The sequence below is a fragment of the Bos grunniens genome, chromosome 16, assembly GCF_055505025.1.
Source record: "Bos grunniens cultivar Pamir isolate PY7600 chromosome 16, Bosgru_T2T1.0, whole genome shotgun sequence".
NCBI classification, from domain to species: domain Eukaryota; kingdom Metazoa; phylum Chordata; class Mammalia; order Artiodactyla; family Bovidae; genus Bos; species Bos grunniens.
In genome coordinates this window covers 3,800,995-3,825,928 of record NC_141180.1, presented here as the reverse complement: position 1 = coordinate 3,825,928, position 24,934 = coordinate 3,800,995, and the positions used below count along the sequence as shown (strand labels likewise).

At 43.6% G+C, this 24,934-nt stretch overlaps 1 protein-coding gene and 1 pseudogene across 8 annotated transcripts in view; both read left to right on the top strand.

Moving 5' to 3' along the window:
* NEK7 (NIMA related kinase 7) overlaps positions 1-24,934 on the top strand; it is a 166,864-nt gene that overhangs the window by 131,148 nt on the left and 10,782 nt on the right. For 5 of the 7 annotated variants that reach the window (XR_015142581.1, XM_086342205.1, XM_086342195.1 and 2 more), the window contains one exon: positions 4,373-7,266. The exons of 1 other annotated variant lie outside the window; for it this stretch is intronic. Coding sequence is in view for 5 of the 6 variants with exons in the window: in XM_086342205.1 (XP_086198331.1) it covers positions 4,373-4,483 (111 nt within the window). In the remaining variant the exon portion in view is untranslated. Of the gene's footprint in view, positions 1-27; positions 1,106-4,372; positions 7,267-24,934 lie in introns of those variants that run through there. One more of the 7 variants, XM_086342201.1, reaches the window with a different exon arrangement.
* On the top strand, positions 13,232-24,381 carry LOC147356059 (6-pyruvoyl tetrahydrobiopterin synthase-like; annotated as a pseudogene). The gene is made up of 2 exons (XR_015142582.1): positions 13,232-22,174; positions 22,881-24,381. The product of XR_015142582.1 is annotated as a 6-pyruvoyl tetrahydrobiopterin synthase-like (transcript).

Here is a 24,934-nt window from a genome sequence, read left to right as displayed (position 1 = left end):
AGAGAAGATTTTTTGGTCTGTTTTTAGATGGGAGCTGGCTCTGAACTGTGAGGGCGACCCATTCACTTTAGGAACCAGACGAACCAGCGTCAGAGCTGGCATCTTCTGAGAGTCAGACCGCCTGTTGTCGTTGTTGCTCAGTCTCCCATTCGCGTCCGACTCTTGGCGACCCCGTGGACTGCAGCGCGCCAGGCTTCCTGGTCCTTCACAGTTTCCCAGAGCTTGCTCGAGCTCATGTCCACTGAGTCCGTGATGCCATCCTACCTGCCTGCCTTTGCCTGTTAGAAGGTCACCCACCTTTGTGCACAGGTGGCTGTGCGGGAGCCTGCAGACCAGGTGGGGTTTCCCTGGGGTAGGAGAGCAATAGTTTTAAAAGTCAGGTGTCTGAAGCCAGGCCGCTTCGGTTCCCATCCGGCCGGGCCCCTTAATGCCTCTGTGACCTTGGGATGTCGCCCCCTGCACGCCACCCTGCAGAGAGCTTCTGAGTTGGATCCAGTTGTGAGAAAGGGCAGAACTAAATCAGCAACAGCTTTCAGGAAATGGTCCTCTCTCTGCTCTGGCACCGGAAGCAACTTCAAAGCCCCAGAGTTACCTTGTGACACATGGAGATGCCTTTTATCTGAACATGTTCAGGAGATGGGGTTCCAGTTGTCCCCTGGAAACTTAGAAATAACTGCCAATTCCTAGGAGCACCTCCATCTCAGCAGTGTGGCCTCCAAACTGCAGAAAGTGCGCCCAGAGCACTGAGTGAGACAGCCGGCCACGTTTAGCTGTTTAACAATTAAAGGCTGGGGGCTGTCAAGCAAAGGGAAGAGTTTTTCCTCATTCTCCAATTAATGACTGCTTAACCCCAACTGCCATCTCTCAATGCCATTCCTATATTCTGCTATGTGGGCGACTGTTTTATCCTTGTCTCCATCATGTCAGAAGCACATGTAACTCTACCATGTCCCAGAGATACTGTCCTTTCGTATACATTAAAGAAGGGTGAGAAGTGACCTTACTTGCAGAACTTAAAATTGTTACCTGGTATGACAATTTTGCATTTTTAAAAATCAAAATTATTAAAGGCATAAAACTTGGCCCATGGCCGTTTGAAACATAAGAGTAGTTATTTGTTGTGTTTTTTTCCCCCCATTTCCTTTGCCAAAAGACTATTGAAACTGGCTCCCCCTTCCCCCAGCCCCTGCTGGGTTAATATGTCTACTGAAATGTATCTTTAGAATAACCAATAGTTATCAAATATCAGAGAAACGTCCCTCAAACTAAGAATACGGGTCTGGGTAAATCTCCCATAACATGCTTACAGTCCACCTTTTTTCATAAAGGATTTAAGCTGACTTACAGTAGAAGACACAGGTTAGTGGTTATTAATACAGAAACAGAAGTCAAGTTCAGAACCAAGGGCAGAAGGGCATGTAAACACACCTTCCCTCTCAGCCAGCAGAGTGGCTGCAGCACATCTGCCTGGTTTCGAAGGAAACAGCAGATCATGTTTTTAAGGACGAAAGTATACCTTCTCTGTCCCTCAGAGAAGATGGAGTTTTCTCCTGCTGAATTATGATGGGAAACAGAAGCAGATCATGTTTTTAAGGATGAAAGTGTACCTTCTCTGTCCCTCAGAGAAGATGGAGTTTTCTCCTGCTGAATTATGATGGGAATATCACCTGTAAGGGTCTGTGAGTAATATATCCGGCGTTGGCTTATCCCAAGTTACTAGGATGAGTGGGGCTTCCCTGGTGGCTCAGCAGTTAAGAACCTGCCTGCCAGTGCAAGAGACGCAGGTTTGATTCCTGGGTTGGGAAGATCCCCTGGAGGAGGAAATGGCAACCCGTTCCAGTATTCTTGCCTGGGAAATCCCATGGACGGAGGAGTCTGGCGGGCTACAGTCCATGGGGTCACAGAGTCAGACACCACTGAGTTGACTAAACGGCAGCATAAGGATGAACTATATTTCTTACTGAGTCTTCCCTAAATTCCGGTGCTGTTAGCGCGTTTGACAGGAACTATGTATCATACCTCTCAATACTCTTCGGAATCACATTTTTGAATATTCAAACCTTTGAATATTCGCTCCACCATTGTGTATCCCTTGACAAGGACTGTGGTGATGGGTTCTGTTCTGCTGATTCAAACAGCAAGGCAGGCTGACACCTTTGATCGAAGCTGAAGCGTCTCACCACTCTGCTCATCTGCTGGAAGTCAGACCAGCCTCCAAGTACCTGCATGAAGTCCCTGAGATGTTAGTGTCTCTCCTCTGGGTAACCACTTCTCATCCCCCAGTATCCACCGTTTTCTCTCAGAACCCAGAAACTCATCTCTTCAGTGGAACTCAGACACACCTTAACCCAGTAGCATCCCTTTCCAGTGGTCGTGATTTGAAACTAAACAGTGATCGTCTGTAATCTTGGCTGCTTTCTCCTCGTGGCAGAAACAAGTGAGGGCCGAGCATCCGCTACAGTCGCTTGGAAAGTGAACCGTATTCTGAATTATTAGGCAGGAAAAGTAAGGTTTCTTGACCAGCCTGAAGGGTGTGGCACTTTTGTTCAGTCAAAAACCGGCTATTGCATCTGCTTGGATCCTGGTTACATAGAATGAGTGTAGGACAGTTACCCTTTCTGCTCCTTTTATCATTTTTATCTCTGAACAAGATTTCTGACCGCTAGGTAACCTGTTGGAAAACAGTGTCTTTTTATATATAAGTTTCAGTATAAATACTTTTCCTCCTGTCTTCTATTGTGTGTACAACTGAATGTATTTGTTTTTATTTTAATGGGTAAAATGCCAACACCCTCTTTCTGATTCAGATCACTGTAACACAAAGGCTTGTGTACGCCATACCCCTTCAGGATGTTGAATGCTTCCCCTGTGCCACTGCAGACAACAGACCATGACATCCTTGGACCCTCCCAGTAGGTCTGCTGTTATCATCGGCATCTTTGAACTCCCAGAAGTGAAGCTGACTGTGAAGCTTCATTCTGATAGAATCACATCACTTGAGGGTTAGCACTGGAAGAATCCTTACAGGTCGTGTGCTCCAGCCTCTGTCCTGAATTGATGTAGAAACAAACCTCTCCAGACAGTGCCTTGAGCCTGCGGGCATCCATGGGCTCCTCCCTTTCCATCCCCTGGGGGCCTCCTTACACATACCTTCTTTCCAGCTGACTCTTCTCACTGGCGGTGGGCTTCTGTGCTGTTAACACACTCAGCCCACAGATTTTAGCATTAGTTTCTTTTTCCTCCAGATGAAAAAAATCTTGGTGGAAGTTGAAAACTCTGTAATTTGATAATTTAAATTGTCAAACAATAATTTGATAATTTAACTATATGCCACTATGTCGAGAAAGAGTAATGCAAGTTTTCAGAGTTATGAGTAATTTACAAAGACATACTTAAATGCTAGGGCTTCCCTGGTGGCTCAGATGGTAAAGAATCCACCTGCCAATGCAGGAGACCAGGGTTCAATCCCTGGGTCGGGAAGATCCCCTGGAGGAGGGCATGGCAACCCGTATTCTTGCCTAGAGAATCCCCATGGACAGAGGAGCCTGGTGGGCTACAGTCCATGGAGTCGCAAAGATTTGGACAGGACTGAGCGACTAAGCACAGCATAGCACTTGAAGGCTAAGGAGTCTGGTCCTTCCTCTTGATTTGGCTTGTCGTGAAAGACCATATTGTGAAGACATGTGGTTCCATGAATCACAGCAATTAGAATTAAGAATCAAGTGCCCTATTCTTCAGTCATTGGCTCTAGGGTCAGATGGAAGGATATTTTCTTAACGAAATATACTTTTTTCTGTGACGTAAATAAGTAAACCTCAGTCCTCTCATCTATAACATGAGGACATAAGTGCAACTTCATACAGTTGAGAGAGCACTATTTGTTACTTACCTTGCTTATAATTTATTATTCTTAGTTTGAAGGAGTGCTTTTACTATAATAAAAAACATTTGTATAAATTCCGATGTACAACAAGCTGGTTATGAAAATTTAAACGTAAAATGAACGTTGTTGTAGTAAATTCTAGATCAATGTGTAGAGATCTATAGTCATTAATAACTTGAGACATGGAGTGTAAAACTTACTGTCTCCCGTGACTGCCATCCTCCAGTCAGACTTTGCTGAAAGATAATCAGGTCACCAGAAAGCCACTAGATGGTGGAGAACACTCTTCTCTTGACCTGAACACTCACCAGTAAATATGCTTCTTAGAGCCTTCAACTAACTAAAGTCACTGATGGCGGTCACATATTTCCAGCCAAATATTTAGCAGCACACGTGCATTCCTGGTAAACCCAGAGCTGTGCAAAGCGTGTTCCTGTACCTCACCACCCGGAGTGGTTCCTGAAGCAGGTTGTGTTTTCTTCTCCGCAGCTGCGACAGCTGGTGAACATGTGCATCAACCCAGACCCTGAGAAGCGGCCGGACATCACCTATGTGTACGACGTGGCGAAGCGCATGCACGCCTGCACCGCCAGCGCCTGAGCGCGGCCGGCGGAGTGCGCAGCTCGAGTGTTCTTGAGCAAAGCGCACCTCCTCCTCCTGGGTGTTAAGAGAGTCCTACTTCAGAGCTAACGTGCTTTGAATCCTTAACCAGTTTTCATCTAAGCTTCATTTTGTACCAATTTAAGTCACCTTCCCGCAAACCCCAGTGACTTTGGAGTAGTCAGATTGCATGTTAGGAGAGCAGACGCAACACAGTGGTTCTTAATGGCGAAAGAATTTGTAGAATGATTGCTCGTTTTTGTGCTGATCAGTCGTGTCCAGGTAAACTCTCAGTGCCAAACACCGGCAATCTGGCTTGGCCCCATCGGGATGAAGCCCGAGGATGGTATCTGAGCGCGCGCCTATGTGCTCTCCGGTCACACGTGGACATCTGAGATGAACACAGTTTTAAACTTCTGTGACTATCTTATTTTTAGAGGTTTGAAGTATGTGTTTTAGTTCTTAGCATTGTAACTTTCAAATAACAATTCTTAAAGCTAAATATACACATGAACTGTATTTTTGTTCATGAACTATTTGAGAAATTTAAAATCCTTAGCTTATACATTCAAAATGCGACTATTAAATGTGAAGAGATTTGGGGACAAAAATGTGAGTCAGACACTGAAGAGTTTTTTGCTTTGTTTTAGTATCTTTGATATTCTCCTTGCATTAAAATGGTATAAATGAATCCATTTAAAAAGTGGTTAAGGATTTGTTTGGCTGGTGTGATAGTAATTTTCAAAGTTGCACACTGCCCAAGGCTTTTTTGTGTGTTCTTGCTCTTTGTACATTTGAAGACTATTATTTGAATAATCCTGCAGTACTATACTTCAGTTCCTTTATGAATTTAAATGCTCTACTCATGATTGTGCACTATAGTATATAGCATATGTTTTTATTCATAGAGTTTATTGAAATTCTGATTGGTCCCCTTCTGAAAGTTTTTTATATTCAAGTTACTTTCCTATTTATATTGTACATGAGTTTTATCCACTAATGTTTCAGATGTTCTGACAACATTATAGCCTTAAAAGAATATTTGGTATGCCAACACTTTTCCTGGAAGGAAAACATTTTTTTAACTTTTTAAAATTTGGGCTACCCTGTGTGTGTGTGCCCTGTCTTGTTAGAAAGGAAGAGGGGTTTGTGTTGTCCTGCGCCTGTGAACGCTGATGCCGTTTCAGTTCATCCGACAAGGTTGCAGATTTAGGATATGTTTAAAGAAGTGAAAACTAGCCACTACCGCAGCCGGAAGTTTTATGAGCTAAACATCTCTGTTGAGAAGCTTCTAGCTAAGTACTGTGTTTGTGCCCGAAGCTGCCCAAGGCGGTGTAGTTTACTGGAGCGGGCAGAGTTCAGTACCCGCCGTCCTGGAGACGTTTGCCCTGGACGCCTGCGCGTTAGCGGTGATCCACTCCCACACGGCCGTGTGGCCGTCACCACCTAAGGACCTCCTGCCGCCACGGAACCCGCCCAGTAACCCTGCCGACGGGAACCCCTCGTGCTCAGAGAGCACCTGCCCTCAGCCCATATAGCTGCTGGTTTTGTTTTTTCCATAGAAGTATTTTTCTTACAATCATTTGAATACTTTTATTTGTAAACATTTAAAATGTACAAAGTGTAGACGTCTTGTTTTTCTAAATTTAATCAGCTACAGTATCAGTTGTGAATTAGGGTGATTTATCCCAGTGCAGGCGGGGGAGAGCTGGCGGCTCTGCACCCCAGGCTGCAGGGACACCCAGGGCCCCCGGCATCCCCACGCGCGTCTCCAGAGAATTGTCTCTGTTGACCTTAGTGTCCTGTTCATTTTAATGTAATATGACTGATGGAGATGAGATGTCCTCTACTTGGAACAAATGTGCTCCTTTTTCTTGCAATCTTTAAAAGTACATCCATCTAAAAGCCATTAGCTGGACCCCTCACAGGACTTCTAAGCAGAGATTTAAACTTTTAAGTGAACCTATCTGCTAGAAGGAAATTGGGAAGAATTTAATGATCAGGGTAATCTATTATTGTTTTCTACATGTGGAAACTTTCTGTCTTGGATATTTTATCTTTTTTTTTTTTAATCTCAGTGTTCACATTTTTCTGGAAGAAACCACTGTGCACAAAACAAATTTTAATTCTGAATATTTCAAAGAATTGTGAAGATGAGAAGTTTTAATGTTTTATAATCACCTATGAAATGTTCTCTTTGTATTTCTGTTTATAAGTAAATTTTGTATTGATTAAATAAAACATTTGACTTGAAATGAGGAACAGTAAATGAAAGGTACATCTGATTTCTAACTCTTATTCAGACTTTGGTACCAGTTCCCCAGGGCACACAGTGGGGTGACCTTGGTCCGCGTGCTGAGGCCTAGGAATGGGGGACGAAGGGTATCCCTGTATACATAAAGTGCTCAGCAGTGTGCACTGATGGTGAGTTCAGTGAGCTGTGACGGCCACTCCGTGACTGCTTACCGTCCTGCATAGTCTCCATTACAAAACACCGTGCTTGTATGCGTATACACTGCAGGTGTTGCTGTTAACATTTGCATATTTATTTTAACCAAAATGTTATTCATATTAAATGTTTTTTCTTTAAAATGAATGTATTATGTTTATATCCCACCAATGAATAATCTTATGCCTCATATTTCAATAGTACTGTAATATGAACTTTTGTGAAATACTTTTATTTTGTTATGCTTCAAATACACATACTACGAAGACTCTGTTGTTAGCTTTGAAAATTGTATAATATCCTAATATAAATAAAAATATAAAACTAAAAATAACCATAAGTTTTTCACGTATCTGTGATTCCCTGCCCCCGACCCCCACTAAATTCTACTGCTGTTTATTTCTCTCGACAGTCAACCTACAGAAACAGTTCTTAATTCGTTTCCATGAATTACTTCTTTATCCTTTTGGAGATGGCTAAATATTGAAACAGTCGGGGGGTGACCATGGAGGGCTGACAGACCCTAAGAGGGAGGTCTTTCAATATGCATTAAACTAAGGCACAGCTTCACAGGTCCCTCTTCTCTTTGATACATCATTTGCTGTCTTTGAATAAGAAAAATTTCTCAAAACTTGAAAGTGTCTAAAATTGAGGCAACAGATTATCTTCCTGTCACTGTAATATACCCCTACTGATGGTACAGATGGTTTGAATGTTCTTTTCACATAATAAGTAACAGTTGCTGCCATGCCTGGAAACTCTGAGGCTGAAAGATCTTAATGGGATACAGTCTGCTGGGCTGGTGGTAGAGTGATCCGTACACGTCAGGATCACATTCCAAATGGGTGAAGAAGAGCCGGCTTTATAACCTAGGACCTTTATGAGGAACTTGTAGGCCCGCTGTATTTGTATGCACGATCATGCTGCTAAGTCACTTCAGTCGTGTCCAACTCTGTGCGACCCCATAGACGGCAGCCCACCAGGCTCCCCCGTTCCTGGGATTCTCCAGGCAGGAACACTGGAACGGGTTGCCATTTCCTTCTCCAATGCATGAAAGTGAAAAGTGAAAGGGAAGTCGCTCAGTCGTGTCCGACTCTTAGCGACCCCCTGGACTGCAGCCTACCAGGCTCCTCTGTCCATGGGATTTTCCAGGCAAGAGTACTGGAGTGGGGTGCCATTGCCTTCTCCGATGCACGATCATAAGTCACAGGAAATTTTAGGTTCAAGATAGTGTGGGACTAGTTGAGGTTTTATTTCAAAGTACGTTAACTAGAAAAGCCAGTACCAGCCATAGATGTTTAAATGTGTCATTAGTTGGTATAGCTATCTTTACCAAACTGATACAGTAACTTTCAAGTCAAAATGATGACATAGAGACAAAGATTGCCATCACAAAACCGTATCAGAAAATACCCTCGGGGTGGACTTCCCTGGCGGTCCAGGGATTAGGCACCCGCCGGCCAATGCAGGGGACACAGGTTCTTTACAAGGGCCGGGAAGACTCCACCCCTCAGGACAGCTGAACCCGCGTACCACCACTAAGGAACCCAAGTGCTGCACCTGCTGAAGTCTGTGCGCCCAGAGCCTGTGGTCCCCAACGAGAGAAGCACCGTGGAGAAGCTCACGGGCAACCCCGCTCGCTGCAACGAGAGAAACCTGTGCAGCAGCACTGACCTAGCACAGCCAAAAACGAATCAATAGTTACGTAAGGAAAAGTCCACGGGGCCTTGCCTGGTGGTCCACTGGTTAAGACTCCATGCTCCCGGAGCAGGGAGCCCAGGGTCGATCCCTGGTCAGAGAATCCGATCCCACATGACACGGCTAAAGATCCCACATGTGGCAACAAAGATGTGGCGCAGTGAGACTTTCAAAAATATCCGCAGAGTTGTTGCATTATCTGTTTCTAATTACATGTGAATTCCTGGTACAATTAATGGTGAATTAAACTGGAATGATTTTTCAGAAAAAGATGTGAACGTCTGTAAAGTTTATTTTTAATTGAGAGGTTTATCTGAGCTTCTTTTCGGTCTTCTTACACACCCATCTCACTCTTCACCTGAGTCTAAATCTACTTTTAATCCTTAAGAGAAAAATGAAAAAGAATGTGAAAGTGCACATTTGTAACCAGGGGTTTTTAAGTAAATTATTTTCACTGCAAGTATTACAATGGCTAGAAAGTAATTTCTTTTTTATTCTTTCCAGAAGCATAATCCTATTCATATATTATTTCTCTAATCCTTACTTTCTCAAGTATAAAGTAGGGATATGAATTCCTAGTTCTACAAGAGTTAAATTGCAGTGCGTTTAACGAGGGGCTGAGCGCAGTACCTGGTACTTAGTGATCCCTGCTAAAAGGAGCTGTTGTTACGCCATATACATCTTTTCTGGCTCCAGTCTTCACCTACTTTTGCCAATTCTCTCTCTCCTAGGCCTATGGGACTGGTGTTCCAAGGGTCTCAAATTCTCCCCCAACTTCAGGCCAGTGCAGCTTAGAAGCTCTTCCCTCTTACCAGAAGGAAACCCAGTAATCGGCCATGGTAGTCACTCAGTCCTGTCTGGTGACTGACTCTGCTACCCCACAGACTGTAGCCCACCAGGCTCCTCTGTCCATGGAATTCTCCAGACAAGAATACTAGAGTGGGTTGCCATTCCCTTCTCCAGGGAATCTTTGTGACACAGGGATCAAACCCGAGTCTCCTGCTTTAGAGGTGGGTTCTATCATCTGAGCCCCGGGGAAGCCCACACTTCCTGTTTCCACCTGGAGATACTCACGTGGCATCCTACACTCTCCTTTGGTGCTGACCCCACTGCCGCCAAATGGTTACTTGTGTGACTTGTTTACTTGCAGCCTCCTGCTGGACCCCAAGCTCGAGGAGGACAGATATTCCTGTGTTGTTCAGGGTGGTGTTGTGCCCCCCAGGAGAGCCCCCCTGCCATGGTGTATAGTGAAGTGAAAGTCGCTCAGTCGTGTCCCACTCTTTGCGACCTGTGGACTTGTATAGTCCATGGAATTCTCCAGGCCAGAACACTGGAGTGGGTAGCCTTTCCCTTCTCCAGGGGCCCTTCCCAACCCAGGGATTGAAACCAGGTCTCCCTTATTGCAGGTGGATTCTTTACTGTCTGAGTCAGCAGGGAAGCCCAAGAATACTGGGGTGGGTAGCCTACCCCTTCTCCAGGGGATCTTCCTGACCCAGGAATCAAACCAGGGTCTCCTGCATTACAGGTGGATTCTTTACCAGCTGAGGAAGCAGGGAAGCCCTATGAATTAATCAGATCAGATCAGTCACTCAGTCGTGTCCGACTCTTTGCGACCCCATGAATCGCAGCACGCCAGGCCTCCCTGTCCATCACCAACTCCCAGAGTTCACTCAGACTCATGTCCATCGAGTCAGTGATGCCATCCAGCCATCTCATCCTCTGTCGTCCCTTTCTCCTCCTGCCCACAATCCCTCCCAGCATCAGAGTCTTTTCCAATGAGTCAACTCTTCACATGAGGTGGCCAAAGGACTGGAGTTTCAGCTTCAGCATCAGTCCTTCCAAAGAAATCCCAGGGATGAGCTCCTTCAGAATGGACTGATTGGATCTCCTTGCAGTCCAAGGGACTCTCAAAAGTCTTCTCCAACACCACAGTTCAAACACATCAATTCTTCGGCGCTCAGCCTTCTTCACAGTCCAACTCTCACATCCATACATGACCACAGGAAAAACCATAGCCTGGACTAGACGAACCTTTGTTGGCAAAGTAATGTCTCTGCTTTTGAATATGCTATCTAGATTGGTCCTAACTTTCCTTCCAAGGAGTAAGCGTCTTTTAATTTCATGGCTGCAGTCACCATCTGTAGTGATTTTGGAGCCCAGAAAAATAAAGTCTGACACTGTTTCCACTGTTTCCCCATCTATTTCCCATGAAGTGATGGGACCGGATGCCATGATCTTCGTTTTTTGAATGTTGAGCTTTAAGCCAACTTTTTCACTCTCCACTTTCACCTTCAACAAAAGGCTTTTTAGTTCCTCTTCACTTTCTGCCATAAGGGTGGTGTCATCTCCATATCTGAGGTTATTGATATTTCTCCCGGCAGTCTTGATTCCAGCTTGTGTTTCTTCCAGTCCAGCATTTCTCATGATATACTCTGCATATAAGTTAAATAAACAGGGTGACAATATATAGCCTTGACATACTCCTTTTCCTGTTTGGAACCAGTCTGTTGTTCCATGTCCAGTTCTAACTGGTGCTTCCTGACCTGCATACAAATTTCTCAAGAGGCAGATCAGGTGGTCTGGTATTCCCATCTCTCTCAGAATTTTCCACAGTTTATTGTGATCCACATAGTCAAAGGCTTTGGCATAGTCAATAAAGCAGAAATAGAGGCTTTTCTGGAACTCTCTTGCTTTTTCCATGATCCAGCGGATGTTGGCAATTTGGTCTCTGGTTCCTCTGCTTTTTCTAAAACCAGCTTGAACATCAGGAAGTTCACGGTTCACATATTGCTGAACATGGCTTGGAGAATTTTAAGCATTACTTTACTAGCGTGTGAGATGAGTGCAATTGTGCGGTAGTTTGAACATTCTTTGGCATTGCCTTTCTTTGGGGTTGGAATGAAAACTGACCTTTTCCAGTCCTGTGGCCACTGCTGAGTTTTCCAAATTTGCTGGCATATTGAGTGCAGCACTTTCACAGCCTCATCTTTCAGGATTTGGAATAGCTCAACTGGAATTCCATCACCTCCACTAGCTTTGTTCGTAGTGATGCTTTCTAAGGCCCACTTGACTTCACATTCCAGGATGTCTGGCTCTAGGTCAGTGATCACACCATCGTGATTATCTGGGTCATGAAGATCTTTTTTGTATAGTTCTTCTGTGTTTTCTTGCCATCTCTTCTTAATATCTTCTGCTTCTGTTAGGTCCATACCATTTCTGTCCTTTATCGAGCCCATCTTTCCATGAAATGTTCCCTTGGTGTCTCTAATTTTTTTGAAGAGATCTCTACTCTTTCCCATTCTGTTGTTTTCCTCTATTTCTTTGCATTGATCGCTGAAGAAGGCTTTCTTATCTCTTCTTGCTATTCTTTGGAACTCTGCATTCAGATGCTTATATCTTTCCTTTTCTCCTTTGCTTTTCGCTTCTCTTCTTTTCACAGCTTATTTGTAAGGCCTCCCCAGACAGCCATTTTGCTTTTTTGCATTTCTTTTCCATGGGGATGGTCTTGATCCCTGTCTCCTGTACAATGTTACGAACTTCAGTCCATAGTTCATCAGGCACTCTATCTATCAGATCTAGTCCCTTAAATCTATTACTCACTTCCACTGTATAATCATAAGAGATTTGATTTAGGTCATACCTGAATGGTCTAGTGGTTTTCCCTACTCTCTTCAATAAGTCTGAATTTGGCAATAAGGAGTTCATGATCTGAGCCACAGTCAGCTCCTGGTCTTGTTTTTGCTGACTGTATAGAGCTTCTCCATCTTTGGCTGCAAAGAATATAATCAATCTGATTTTGGTGTTGACTACCTGGTAATGTCCATGTATAGAGTCTCCTCTTGTGTTGTTGGAAGAAGGTGTTTGTTATGACCAGTGCATTTTCTTGGGAAAACTCTACTAGTCTTTGCCCTGCTTCATTCCGTATTCCCAGGCCAAATTTGCCTGTTATTCCAGGTGTTTCTTGACTTCCTACTTTTGCATTCCAGTCCCCTATAATGAAAAGGACATCTTTTTTGGGTGTTAGTTCTAAAAGGTCTTGTAGGTCTTTATAGAACCGTTCAGCTTCTTGAGCGTTACTGGTTGGGGCATAGACTTGGATTACTGTGATATTGAATGGTTTGCCTTGGAAACGAACAGAGATCATTCTGTCATTTTTGAGATTGCATCCAAGTACTGCATTTTGAACTCTTTTTTTGACCATGATGGCTACTCCATTTCTTCTGAGGGATTCCTGCCCACAGTAGTAGATATAATGGTCATCTGAGTTAAATTCACCCATTCCAATCCATTTCAGTTCGCTGATTCCTAGAATGTCAACATTCACTCTTGCCATCTCTTGTTTGACCACTTCCAATTTGCCTTGATTCATGGACCTGACATTCCAGGTTCCTATGCAATATTGCTCTTTACAGCATCGGATCTTGCTTCTGTCACCAGTCACATCCACAGCTGGGTATTCTTGTTGCTTTGGCTCCATCCCTTCATTCTTTCTGGAGTTATTTCTCCACTGATCTCCAGTAGCATATTGGGCACCTACTGACCTGGGGAGTTTCTCTTTTAATATCCTATCATTTTGCCTTTTCATAGTGTTCATGGGGTTCTCAAGGCAAGAATACTGAAGTGGTTTGCCATTCCCTTCTCCAGCAGACCACATTCTCTCAGATCTCTCCACCATGACCCACCCATCTTGGGTTGCCCCACGGGCATGCTTAGTTTCATTGACTTAGACAAGGCTGTGGTCCTAGTGTGATTCGATTGACAGTTTTCTGTGAGTATGGTTTCAGTGTGTCTGCCCTCTGATGCCCTCTTGCAACACCTACCATCTTACTTGGGTTTCTCTCACCTTGCGTGTGGGGTATCTCTTCATGGCTGCTCCAGCAAAGCGCAGCCAACTGTCCTTACCTTGGACGGCTGCAACGGGCGCAGCCGCCTATGAATTAATAGCCCATGGCAAAAGAGATCAGTCAATACACATGAAAAATGATGACATAAGGTGCCAGAGAAGATGCAGAAAATGCACCCTTCTGCTTGTTGGCAGTGTGAATTGTGATCATTTTTAAAAGTTGGACTGCAAGGAGATCCAACCAGTCCATCCTAAAGGAGATCAGTCCTCGGTGTTCATTGGAAGGACTGATACTGAAGCTGAAACTCCAATACTTTGGCCACCTGATGTGAAGAGCTGACTCATTTGAAAAGACCCTGATGCTGGGAAAGATTGAGGGCAGGAGGAGAAGGGGATGACAGAGGATGAAATGGTTGGATGGCATCACCGACTCAATGGACATGGGTTTGGGTGGACTCCAGGAGTTGGTGATGGACAGGGAGGCCTAGCGTGCTGTGGTTCATGGGGTCGCAAAGAGTCAGACACGACTGAGCAACTGTACTGAACTGAATCTGGATAGATGGCAGAATAGAAGGACCTTGAGCTCACTTCCTCATTCCAAGATCACACCTAACTGCTGAACAAACATGGATTAAAAAGATCTGAACCTAACAAAAAAGATATTCTATAACCAAAGACATAATGAAGGAACTGCAAGCCTTCCCACTGGCTTGACTGCAGGAGCTTCACAGGACAGGGGAAACAGACTCCACTCTTAAAAGGGGTGCTGGGACCCAGGGCAAAGCAGTGATTTCATAGGCATCTGCTCCAGACACATCTGCTGGTGTCGGAGGGTCTCCTAGGGACGCAGGGGGAAGCTGTGGTTCCCCTGGAGTCCCAAAAGCTGGGCAGACATATAAGGGAGGGTTTATCTACTCAGACTCATACTGGAGGCAGACATTTTGCCTTAGTCCAGAGCAACAAGATCTGGTCCCACCCAACAGCCAGGGACCAGGCTCTGAAACCACCTCACCCGTGAGGGGCAGACACCAGAAACAAGAAACCTTGTTGAGTTTGGGGTTAGTAGATGCAAACTCTTAACAGAATGGGAAGAAGAAGGTCGAGCTATAAAGCACAGGGAAATGTATTCAATGCTCTGTGATAAACCATAATGGAAAAGAAAATGTGAAGAATGGATAGACAGACGTGTACCTGAATCACTTTGCTACACAGCCAAAGTCACAACATTGCAAATGAGCTGCATGTCAATTACATCAATAAATAAATCCCTAGAGACAAACGAAAACGAAGACACAGCGACCCAAACCCATGGGATCCCGCAGAAGCTGTTCTGAGAAGTTTTCAGTGATACAAGCCAAGGAGAAAAATCTCAAACAACCTAACCTTACACCTAGTGTAACTGAAGAAAAATTTACAAACAAAACCCAAAGTTAGAAGAAGGGAAGAAATCATAATGATCAGAATAGAAATACATAGAGTCTTAACAAAGAAAAGATCAGTGAAACGAAGACCAGGTTCTTTGAAAAGATAAACAATATTTGTAATCCTTGGCCAGGCTTACAGGGAGAAAAGGGAGAGGGCCCAAATTAAAGGTTAAAATTAGACACAACTGATAACATGAAAACACGAAGGAGCCTGAGAGACCACTGCGAGCAACTGTTTGCCAATAAAGAGGACAATCTTGAGAAAACGAATGCATTTTTACAATGGTACAATCTCCTAAAACTGAACCAGGAAGAAGTGGAATATATGCACTGGCCAACTACAATTTCTGGAATTGAATCAGTAATTTAAAAAGTTTCAACAAACGAAAATCCAGGACTAGATGGCTTCACAGGGAATTTCTACCGTATATTTAGAGAACACCTAACACCTATCCTTCTGCAAATCTTTCAAAAACTTGCAGAGGAAGGAGCACTTCCATTCTGTGAGGCCACCAGTAAGTACCCTGATACCAAAACCGAAAGGGATCACGTAAAACGAAGAAAATTACAGACCCATATCACTGATGAATGTAGATGCCAAAATCATTAACACAGTATTAGCAATAGACTCCAACAACACATTAGATCATCATACACCATGATCAAGTGGGATTTACTAAGTAGGATTTATCTCAGGGATGCCAGGAGTTTTCAATATGCACAAATCTGTGTGATACACACATTAACAAACTGAAGAATAAAAACCATATGATCTGCTCAATAGATGAAAGTTTTTGACAAAATTCAACACCTATATATAATGAAACTTTTTTCACTCTCTTTCACCCTTATCAAGAGGTTCTTAAACTTGACATTGGCTTAAAACTCAGCATTCAAAAAATGAAGATCATGGCATCCAGTCCTATCACTTCATGGTAAATAGATGGGGAAAAAAGTGGAAACGGTGACAGATTTTACTTTATTGGGCCCCTAGATCACTGCAGATGGTGACTGCAGCCGTGAAGTTAAAAGACACTTGCTCCTTGGAAGAAAAGCTGTGACAAATACTCTGGCCACCTGATGTGAAGAGCTGACTGCAAGAGGATCCAACCAGTCCATCCTAAAGGAGATCAGTCCTGAATAGTCATTGAAAGGACTGATGCTGAAGCTGAAACTCCAATACTTTGGCCACCTGATCAGAGAGCTGACTCATTGGAAAAGACCCTGATGCTGGGAGGGATTGGGGGCAGGAAGAGAAGGGGACAGCAGAGGATGAGATGGTTGGATGGATAGCCGACTCAATGGACATGAGTTTGAGCAAACTCAGCAAGATGGTGAAGGACAGGGAAGCCTGGCATGTTGCAGTCCATGGGGTCACAAAGAGTCAGACATGACTTAGGGACGAAAAACAACATAATAGAAACTCCCCAGAAACATATGAAAAACCTATCACTACCTGATATGTAATGGTGAAAAGCTGAAGCGTTTCCTCTAGGATCAGGAACAAGACAAGGATGTCAACTCGTGTCACTTTTATCTAACACAGTCCTAGCCATGGAAATCAGAGAAAAAAACAAAATGAATTGAAACTGGAAAAGGAGTAGAACTGTGCAGGTTTGCAAAGGATATGATTCTACACATAAAAGTCCTCAGGATGCTACCAGGAAACTGCAAAAGTGCGTCAGGGAATCCGGCAGATCTGCAGGATACAAAACCAACACACAGAGATCTCGCACTTTTGTACACAAACAATGCAAGAGGAAAAAGAGAAATTAAAACAATCCTATTTACCGTCACAACTAAAAGAAAAGAAAAGCCATATACAAGTCCACAGTTACCATCATCCTCTGGTGAAAAGCTGAAAGAATTTTCTCTAGGATGCTGAACAACAGGATCACGAATGTGCCCCTTCTCACCCTTGTATATCATGTAGATCTGGAAGTCCTCGCCACAGTAACAGAAGAGAAAAAAATCCACATTGCACAGGAAGAAGCAACCTTGCCATTGCTTGCAGACGACATGATGCCCTGAATCTCTAAAGAGGCGAACAATAAGCTGTTAGAACTCATCCCTGAATTCAGTGGGGGCTTCCCTGGTGCCTCAGGGTGAAGACTCTGTTTGCCTACACAGGAGATGTGGGTTCGATCCTTGGGTCAGAAGATCCCCTGGAGAAGGAAATGACTACCCACCCCAGTGTTCTTACCTGGAAAACCCCATGGACAGAGGAGCCTGGCGGTCTACAGTCCACAGGGTCGCAAAGAGTTGGACTAAAGAGTTAGTGACTGAACAGCAACATGAATTGAGTAAACTAGGAGGACACAAAATGACTACTGAGAAATCTGCTGCATTTCCACACACTAATAATGAGAGAGCCGAAGGAGAAACTCAGGAAATGATCCCATTTACCACTGCATCAAACAGAAGAAAATATTTTAGGAAGAAACCTCCTTGAGGAGGCAGAAGTCCTCTACTCTGAAAACTATAAGATGCTGATGAAAGAAATCAAAGCCCACACACAGATGGAAAGAATGACTTGTTCTTGGAGGTAAAGAATCAACATTAAAAAAAAAACAAAACCAACATTGTTGAAATGCCCACAATACTCAGAGCACTCTACAGGTTCAATGCAATCCCTATCAAATGACCAGTGGCATTTTTCACAGAACTAGAATATAAAAAATTTAAATTTGTATGGAAACATAAAAGACCCTGAATAACCAAAACAATCTTTGGAAAGAAGAATGGAGCTGGAGAAATCACGGTCCCTGTCTTCAGACTAGACTACCAGCATACAGTATTCAAAACCACGATGGTGTGATCACTCACTTTTAGCCAGACAGCCTGGAGTGTGAAGTCAAGTGGGCCTTAGGAAGCATCATTACGAACAAAGCTAGTGGAGGTGATGAAATTACAGCTGAACTATTTCAAATCCTAATCGATGATGCTGTTAAAGTGCTGGATTCAATATGCCAGCAAATTTGGAAAACTCAGCAGTGGCCACAGGACTGGAAAAGCTCAGTTTTCATTCCAATCCCAAAGAAAGGCAATGCCAAAGAATGCTCGAACTACCACACAATTGTGCTCATTTCGCTTGGTAGAAACGCAGTGCTCAGAATCCTTCAAGCTCAAACTACTGCACAATTGCACTCATCTCACATGCTAGTGAAGTGATGCTCAAAATTCTCCAAGCCAGGCTTCAACAGTACGTGAACCGAGAACTTCCAGATGTTCAAGCTGGATGTAGAAAAGGTAGAGGAACCAGAGATCAAACTGCCAACATCCACTGGATCACAGAAAAAGCAGGGGAATTCCAGAAAAACTTCTGCTTCATTGACTACATAAAAGCTTTTGTGTGGATCACAACAAACTGTGGAATATTCTTAAAGAGACAGGAATACCAGACCACCTGACCTGCCTCCTGAAAAACCTGTATTTAGGCCAAGAAGCAACAGTTAGAACTGGACATGGAACCATGGACTGGTTCAAAATTGGAAAAGGAGTACGACAATCCTCTATATTTTCACCCTGCTTATTTAATTTATACGCAGAGTGAATCATGAGAAATGCCGGGCTAGATGAAGCACAAGCTGGAATCAAGATTGCTGAGAAAAATAGCAATAACCTCAGATATGCAGATGACACCACCCTAATGGCAGAAAGTGAAGAGGAACCAAAGAGCCTCTTGATGAAAGTGAAAGAGGAGAGTGAAAGAAAGTGAAAGTCACTGAGTCGTGTCCAGCTGTTTGCAACCTCATGGAATAGTCCATGGGATTCTCCAGGCCAGAATACTGGAGTGGGTAGTCACTGGCTTCTCCAGGGGATCTTCCCAACCCAGGGATCAAATCTAGGTCTCCTGCATTGCAGGCAGATTCTTCACCAGCTGAACCACCAGGGGAGCATCTAGAGAAGAGATTGGTGGTTGGCAGGGAGAAGGGAAGCAGAGGAGAGTTAGACTGGGAGTTTGGGGTTGGCAGATTCAAAGTATCAATACACAATGTGGATTAAAACACAAGGTCCCAGAGAAAAGGGAACCCTCCTACACTGTTGCTGGAAGTGTAAATTGGTATAGCTACTATGAGATGTTACTGCTCAGCTGTAGCCCCCCAGGTTCCTCTGTCCATGGGATTCTCCAGGCAAGAATACTGGAGTGGGTTGCCAGTCCCTTCTCCGGGGGATCTTTCTGGCCCAAGGATTGTACCTGTGTCTCCCACATTGAGGGCAGACGCTTCACCATCTGAGCCACCAGGGAAGCCCTAGCATATGATTTATCTAGCATGTGACTCAGCAATTCCACTTCCATGCCTATATCCAGAGAAATACATGGTTTGAAACGATACACACACCCCAATGTTCACTGCAGAACTCAATAGCCAGGACATGGAAGCAATCTAAATGCCATCAAGAGAAACGGACAAAAATACAGTACATATTATTACTAGGCCGTAAAAAAGAATAAAGTGATGCCATTTGCAGCAGCACGGATAGGCCTAGAGATGGTCACACTGAGGGAAGTAATTCAGGCAGAGAAGAATAGCATATGCCGTTGCTTATTTGTGGAATCGAAAACAGTGGTGAACTTATTTACAAAAACGTATTTAAATGAACTTATTTACAAAATAGCAGTCTCAAACGTGGTTACCAGGGACAGTGGGTGGCAAAGAGGAATAGATGGGGAGTTTGGGACAGACACATACACACTGCTATATTTACAATAAAGAAGGACCTACTGTATCACACAGGGACCTCTGCTCAATATTTGGTAATAACCTAAATGGGAAAGAACTTGAAAAAAATAGATACATGTATATATATAATTGACTCACTCTGCTGTATACCTGCACTAACATATTGTTACTCAATTATACTCAAAACTTAAAGATTTTAAGATTTAAATTAAAAATTAACTTTTAGAAAGGAACAAGGTCTTATTGTATGCCAGATGGAACTATATTCAATATTCTGTAATTAAAAGACTCTGATGCTGGGAGGGATTGGGGGCAGGAGGAGAAGGGGACGACAGAGGATGAGATGGCTGGATGGCATCACTGACTTGATGGACGTGAGTCTGAGTGAACTCCGGGAGTTGGTGATGGACAGGGAGGCCTGGCATGCTGCGATTCATGGGGTCGCAAAGAGTCGGACACGACTGAGCGACTGAACTATAATGAAAAAAAATTAAAATGAATGCATAGATAATAGATCATAATGGACAGAGCTGAAATAAATCGAGCCTTTAAAAAACACACAAAGAATATATCAGTGAAACTGAAAGCTCATTCTTTGGAAAGATAAAAATTGATAAACCTTAGCCAGACTCCTCACAAAACCAAAAGGAGAGGCCCCGAATCAACAAAGGTAGAAATGTAAAGAAGAACTTACAGCTGACATCGCAGAGATGCCAAGGACCCGAAGAGAATACTGAGAGCAGTTATTCGCCAATAAAACGGACAATCTAGGGGAACGGACAGATTTTCACAAAGCACAACCTCCCAAGACTGAATCAGGAAGACCTAGAAAATATGAGCTGACCAATTACTGTTCCTGAAACTGAATCAGGAATTTAAAAGCACCCCACGAACACAAGTCCAGGACCAGATGACCTCACAGGGGAATTCTACCAAATATTTAGAGAAGAGTTAACGCCTGTCCTTCTGCAACTTTTCCAAAAAACTGAAGAGGATGGAACACTTCTCAACTCGTTCTGTGAGGCCACCATCACTCTGGTACCAAAAATCAGACAAAGAAACCACACACGAAAAACAAAATTTTAGGCCCATATCACTGGTGAACACAGTTGCCAAACCCCTCAACACAACACTAGCAAACCAAATCAACAATGCACTAAAAGGATTATATACCACAATCAAGTAGGCTTTATTCCAGGGATGCAAGGATTTTTCAATATCGGTAAATCAGTGCGATACCCCATATTGACCAACTGAATAAAAACCATATAATCCTTTCACCAGAGGCAGGAAAAGCTTTAGATACAATTTGACATCCATGTATAAAAAAAAAAAAATGTCTCCAGAAAGTGCTGGGACTTCCCTTGCTGGTCCAGTGGTTGAGTGGTTTCCCAGGTAGCGCTAGTGGTAAAGAACCTGCCTGACAATGCAGAAGATGCAAGAGACGTGGATTCGATCCCTGGGTTGGAAAGATTCCCCTGGACGAGGGCATGACAACCCACTCCAGTATTGTTGCCGGGACACACATCAGGGGATTCACTGAAAATGCATTTGGTTGAGAATCTACCAGCTAATGCAGGGGACATGGGTTTCCAGATCCCTGGTCTAGAAAGATCCCATATACAGCAGAGCAACTAAGCCCGAGCATCACAACTGCTGAGCCTGCACTCTAGAGCCTGTGAGCCCCAACCGCTGAGTCTGCGTGCACCAAGAGCTGAAGCCCACACACCACACCACTGAGCCCACAGGCCTGGAGCCAGAGCTCCGACATGAGGGAAGCCTCTGAAATGAGAAGCCTGCACGCTGCAACCAAGAGTAGCCCCCACTCATGGCAACTAGAGGAAGCCTGCATAGCAATGAATATCCAGCGCAGCCAGAATACAGTATTTTAAAAAAATCTCCAGAGAGTGGGGACATAGAAGGAACATACCTTAGAGTAATAAAGGCCGTATATGACAAACACACGCAGCAGTGAAAGGCTGAAGGCGTTTCCTGTAAGATTGTGAACAAAATGAGGGAACCCACATTGCCACCTTGAGGCAACGTATTTTGGAAATCTTAGCAGTAGCAATCAGAGCAGCAATCAGGAAAGAAAATCAAATCTGGAAAAGAAGTAAAACCATCACTGTTTGCAGATAACATGGTTCTACACGTAGGAATTTCTAACGATGCTACCAGAAAGCTGCGAGCACTCCTCAATGAACTTGGTAATGTTGCAGGACACCAAATTCATGCAGAGCCATCTGCTGTATGGCTATACACTAACAACAAAAGAGCGGAAAGAAAAAACTTAGCGAGCAATCCCATTTACCACTGCGTTAAAAAGACGAAAACTTCCTAGGACTAAACCTACCTGAGGAAGCCACGGGGGAGGCTCCGCCCACGCCAGCCTGGCGGTAGGCCAGGGGGTTAAGACGCTGGCCAGGGTGCACGGATGTCAAGCCATGAATGGCCCAGGCTTGGGTCCTCGCCCACGGGCACAAGTGTCCCGCCTCGTCTCTTTGGCACGACCCATCACCCCCACAGCAAGTCTCTGAGTGATGAGGAAGACTTGAAACTGTTCGGGAAGTGCCACAACAACCACACTTTCAAGTAAGTGAGGTGAAGTGGAAGTCGCTCAGTGTGTCCGACTCTGTGTGACCCCGTGCAAGAGTCCGTGGAATTCTCCAGGCCAAAATACTGGAGTGAATAGCCGTTCCCTTCTCCAAGGGGTCTTCCCAACCCAGGGATTGAACCCAGGTCTCCTGCTTTCGTGTATTCCTGCAAAGGTGTATTCTTTACCAGCTGAGCTACCAGGAAGACCTTTCAAGTAAAGGTGGAACAATCAAATGACCTCATCATATATTTCCTGTAAGCCAGAAAGACATGAGACAGAAAATAGTAACAAATACACTGGTTTCTATCTATCCACTTTAGACTTCCTTTGTATGTCTTAAAATATGAAAATGATTCTGTGTATTATTTTCCTTCATTTTACTTTATTAAAAGAGTTACCAAGATATAGGCTAATGTTTAGCAAATATTGACTGAAAGCCCACATTCCTAAGAAAATTATCTTTCAATTAAAGATGACAGAAGTCCCTGGCTTGAGCCTTCTCTGACGCCGTTACTCTGTGAGTGTAAAACCTGCTCATAGGGTGTTTTCTTCTATTCACCCAAACTGTCGCACTGCAATACTTGCTAGAGGACCTGTCTACATAATTCCATCTTTCTTTGATAAATTGTCACCAGCAGAACGGGTGAGGGGGAGAATTTCACCGAGCTTTACCAGTACAAAGTGTTACTCGTGGAAGCTAAGCTCAGTGATAACCTTCTGCTTCATTACCTATAAAGTTGTGCTGACAGTACCTGGAGAAATTGGTCCTGTGACAGGAATGGTCCTGAATTTGACTGACCTCCAAGAGTATACGGAAGAGGCAATTATGAAGTATCTGGGTCTGGACGTGCCATATTTTGCAGACATTGTAAGCACAACAGAAAATGTAGACATTTATACCTGGGAAAACCTCCAGAAATTTCTTCCTGTGGGAGTTCTTGATAAAATAAAAGTGTACGAAACCAACAATAATATTGTAGTCTACAAAGGAAAATAGCTCTTAGAGGTTAATCCTAGAGAAGGATTTCATTTCTACCCATACTTGAGGAAGACCTTTATGCCCTGGAATAATTAAGAAGCCCTAACATGACCACTCACCTCTACATTGTGTTCTGAAATCACTGAGTGAGACCGGTTCTAAAATCGGTAACGTATTCTGAGTACCATTTAAAGAGTCCTTCATCTATTGATTAAAATCATTTAAGCAAAATGTTTTGGTGTAGAGTCATTTGAAAGCAAAAGAAATCTGCTTTTGTTTTTCCATTATCTCATTTCTAGTATTCATTTTTTTTCTTGGTATAATGTAAATGGAAAAAATGTTTATAAGACTTACAGTAGGTGAACCTTATAAAAAATAAAATACTGGTGACCACGAAGTCTGGGAACACAGACAATGCAGTGTCTCTTAGTAGACTGGGCTCCCTTGATCACCTCTTGGATATGCTAAAGGTGCAAATCATTCAGGGAAAATTAGACACACAAATCATACGAGACAATGCGCTGTAAATGGAGGCACAGGGACCAGTGGGAGGGCGGTTTTAGTGTGCACTGTTCATTGCACATTTGCTGACTGAGTTATGAACTGGTAGTGAGGCATGCTGAATATATCGTGGAAGATCAGTAAGCTGCTTATGTATATTTGTCTATATTTTCATACTTTATGGCTACCTGAATCATTTAAACTCAGAAGACTGAAGAATAATCACCTGTATTAAACCTGGTCAAAATAATCAGCATGAAAAGGATATATTATCCTGTAAAGCATCTCTTTACAAGGTAAGAGAAACCCAAGTAAGACAGTAGGTGTTGCAAGAGGGCATCAGAGGGCAGACACACTGAAACCATACTCACAGAAAATTAGTCAATCAAATCACACTAGGACCACAGCCTTGTCTAACTCAATGAAACTAAGCCATGCCTGTGGGGCTGTCCAAGACGGGCGAGTCATGGTGGAGAGGTCTCACAGAATGTGGTCCACTGGAGAAGGGAATGGCAAAACACTTCAGTATTCTTGCCTGGAGAACCCCATGAACAGTATGAAAAGGCAAAATGATAGGATACTGAAAGAAAAACTCCCCAGGTCACTAGGTGCCCAATATGCTACTGGAGATCAGTGGAGAAATAACTCCAGAAAGAATGAAGGGATGGAGCCAAAGCAACAAGAATACCCAGCTGTGGATGTGACTGGTGACAGAAGCAAGATCCGATGCTGTAAAGAGCAATCTTGCATAGGAACCTGGAATGTCAGGTCCATGAATCAAGGTAAACTGGAAGTGATCAAACAAGAGATGGCAAGAGTGAACATCGACATTCTAGGAATCAATGAACTGAAATGGACTGGAATGGGTGAATTTAACTCAGATGACCATTATATCTACTACTGTAGGCAGGAATCCCTCAGAAGAAATGGAGTAGCCATCATGGTCAACAAAAGAGTTCAAAATGCAGCACTTGGATGCAATCTCAAAAACGACAGAATGATCTCTGTTCGTTTCCAAGGCAACCAATTCAATATCACAGTAATCCAAGTCTAACTTGGGGATTACTTGCCCCAACCAGTAACGCTGAAGAAGCTGAAGTTGAACGGTTCTGTGAAGACCTACAAGACCTTTTAGAACTAACACCCATTCCTTTTCATTATCAGGGACTGGAATGCAAAAGTAGGAAGTCAAGAAACACCTGGAATAACAGGCAAATTTGGCCTTGGAATATGGAATGAAGCAGGGCAAAGACTAATAGACTTATGCCAAGAAAAT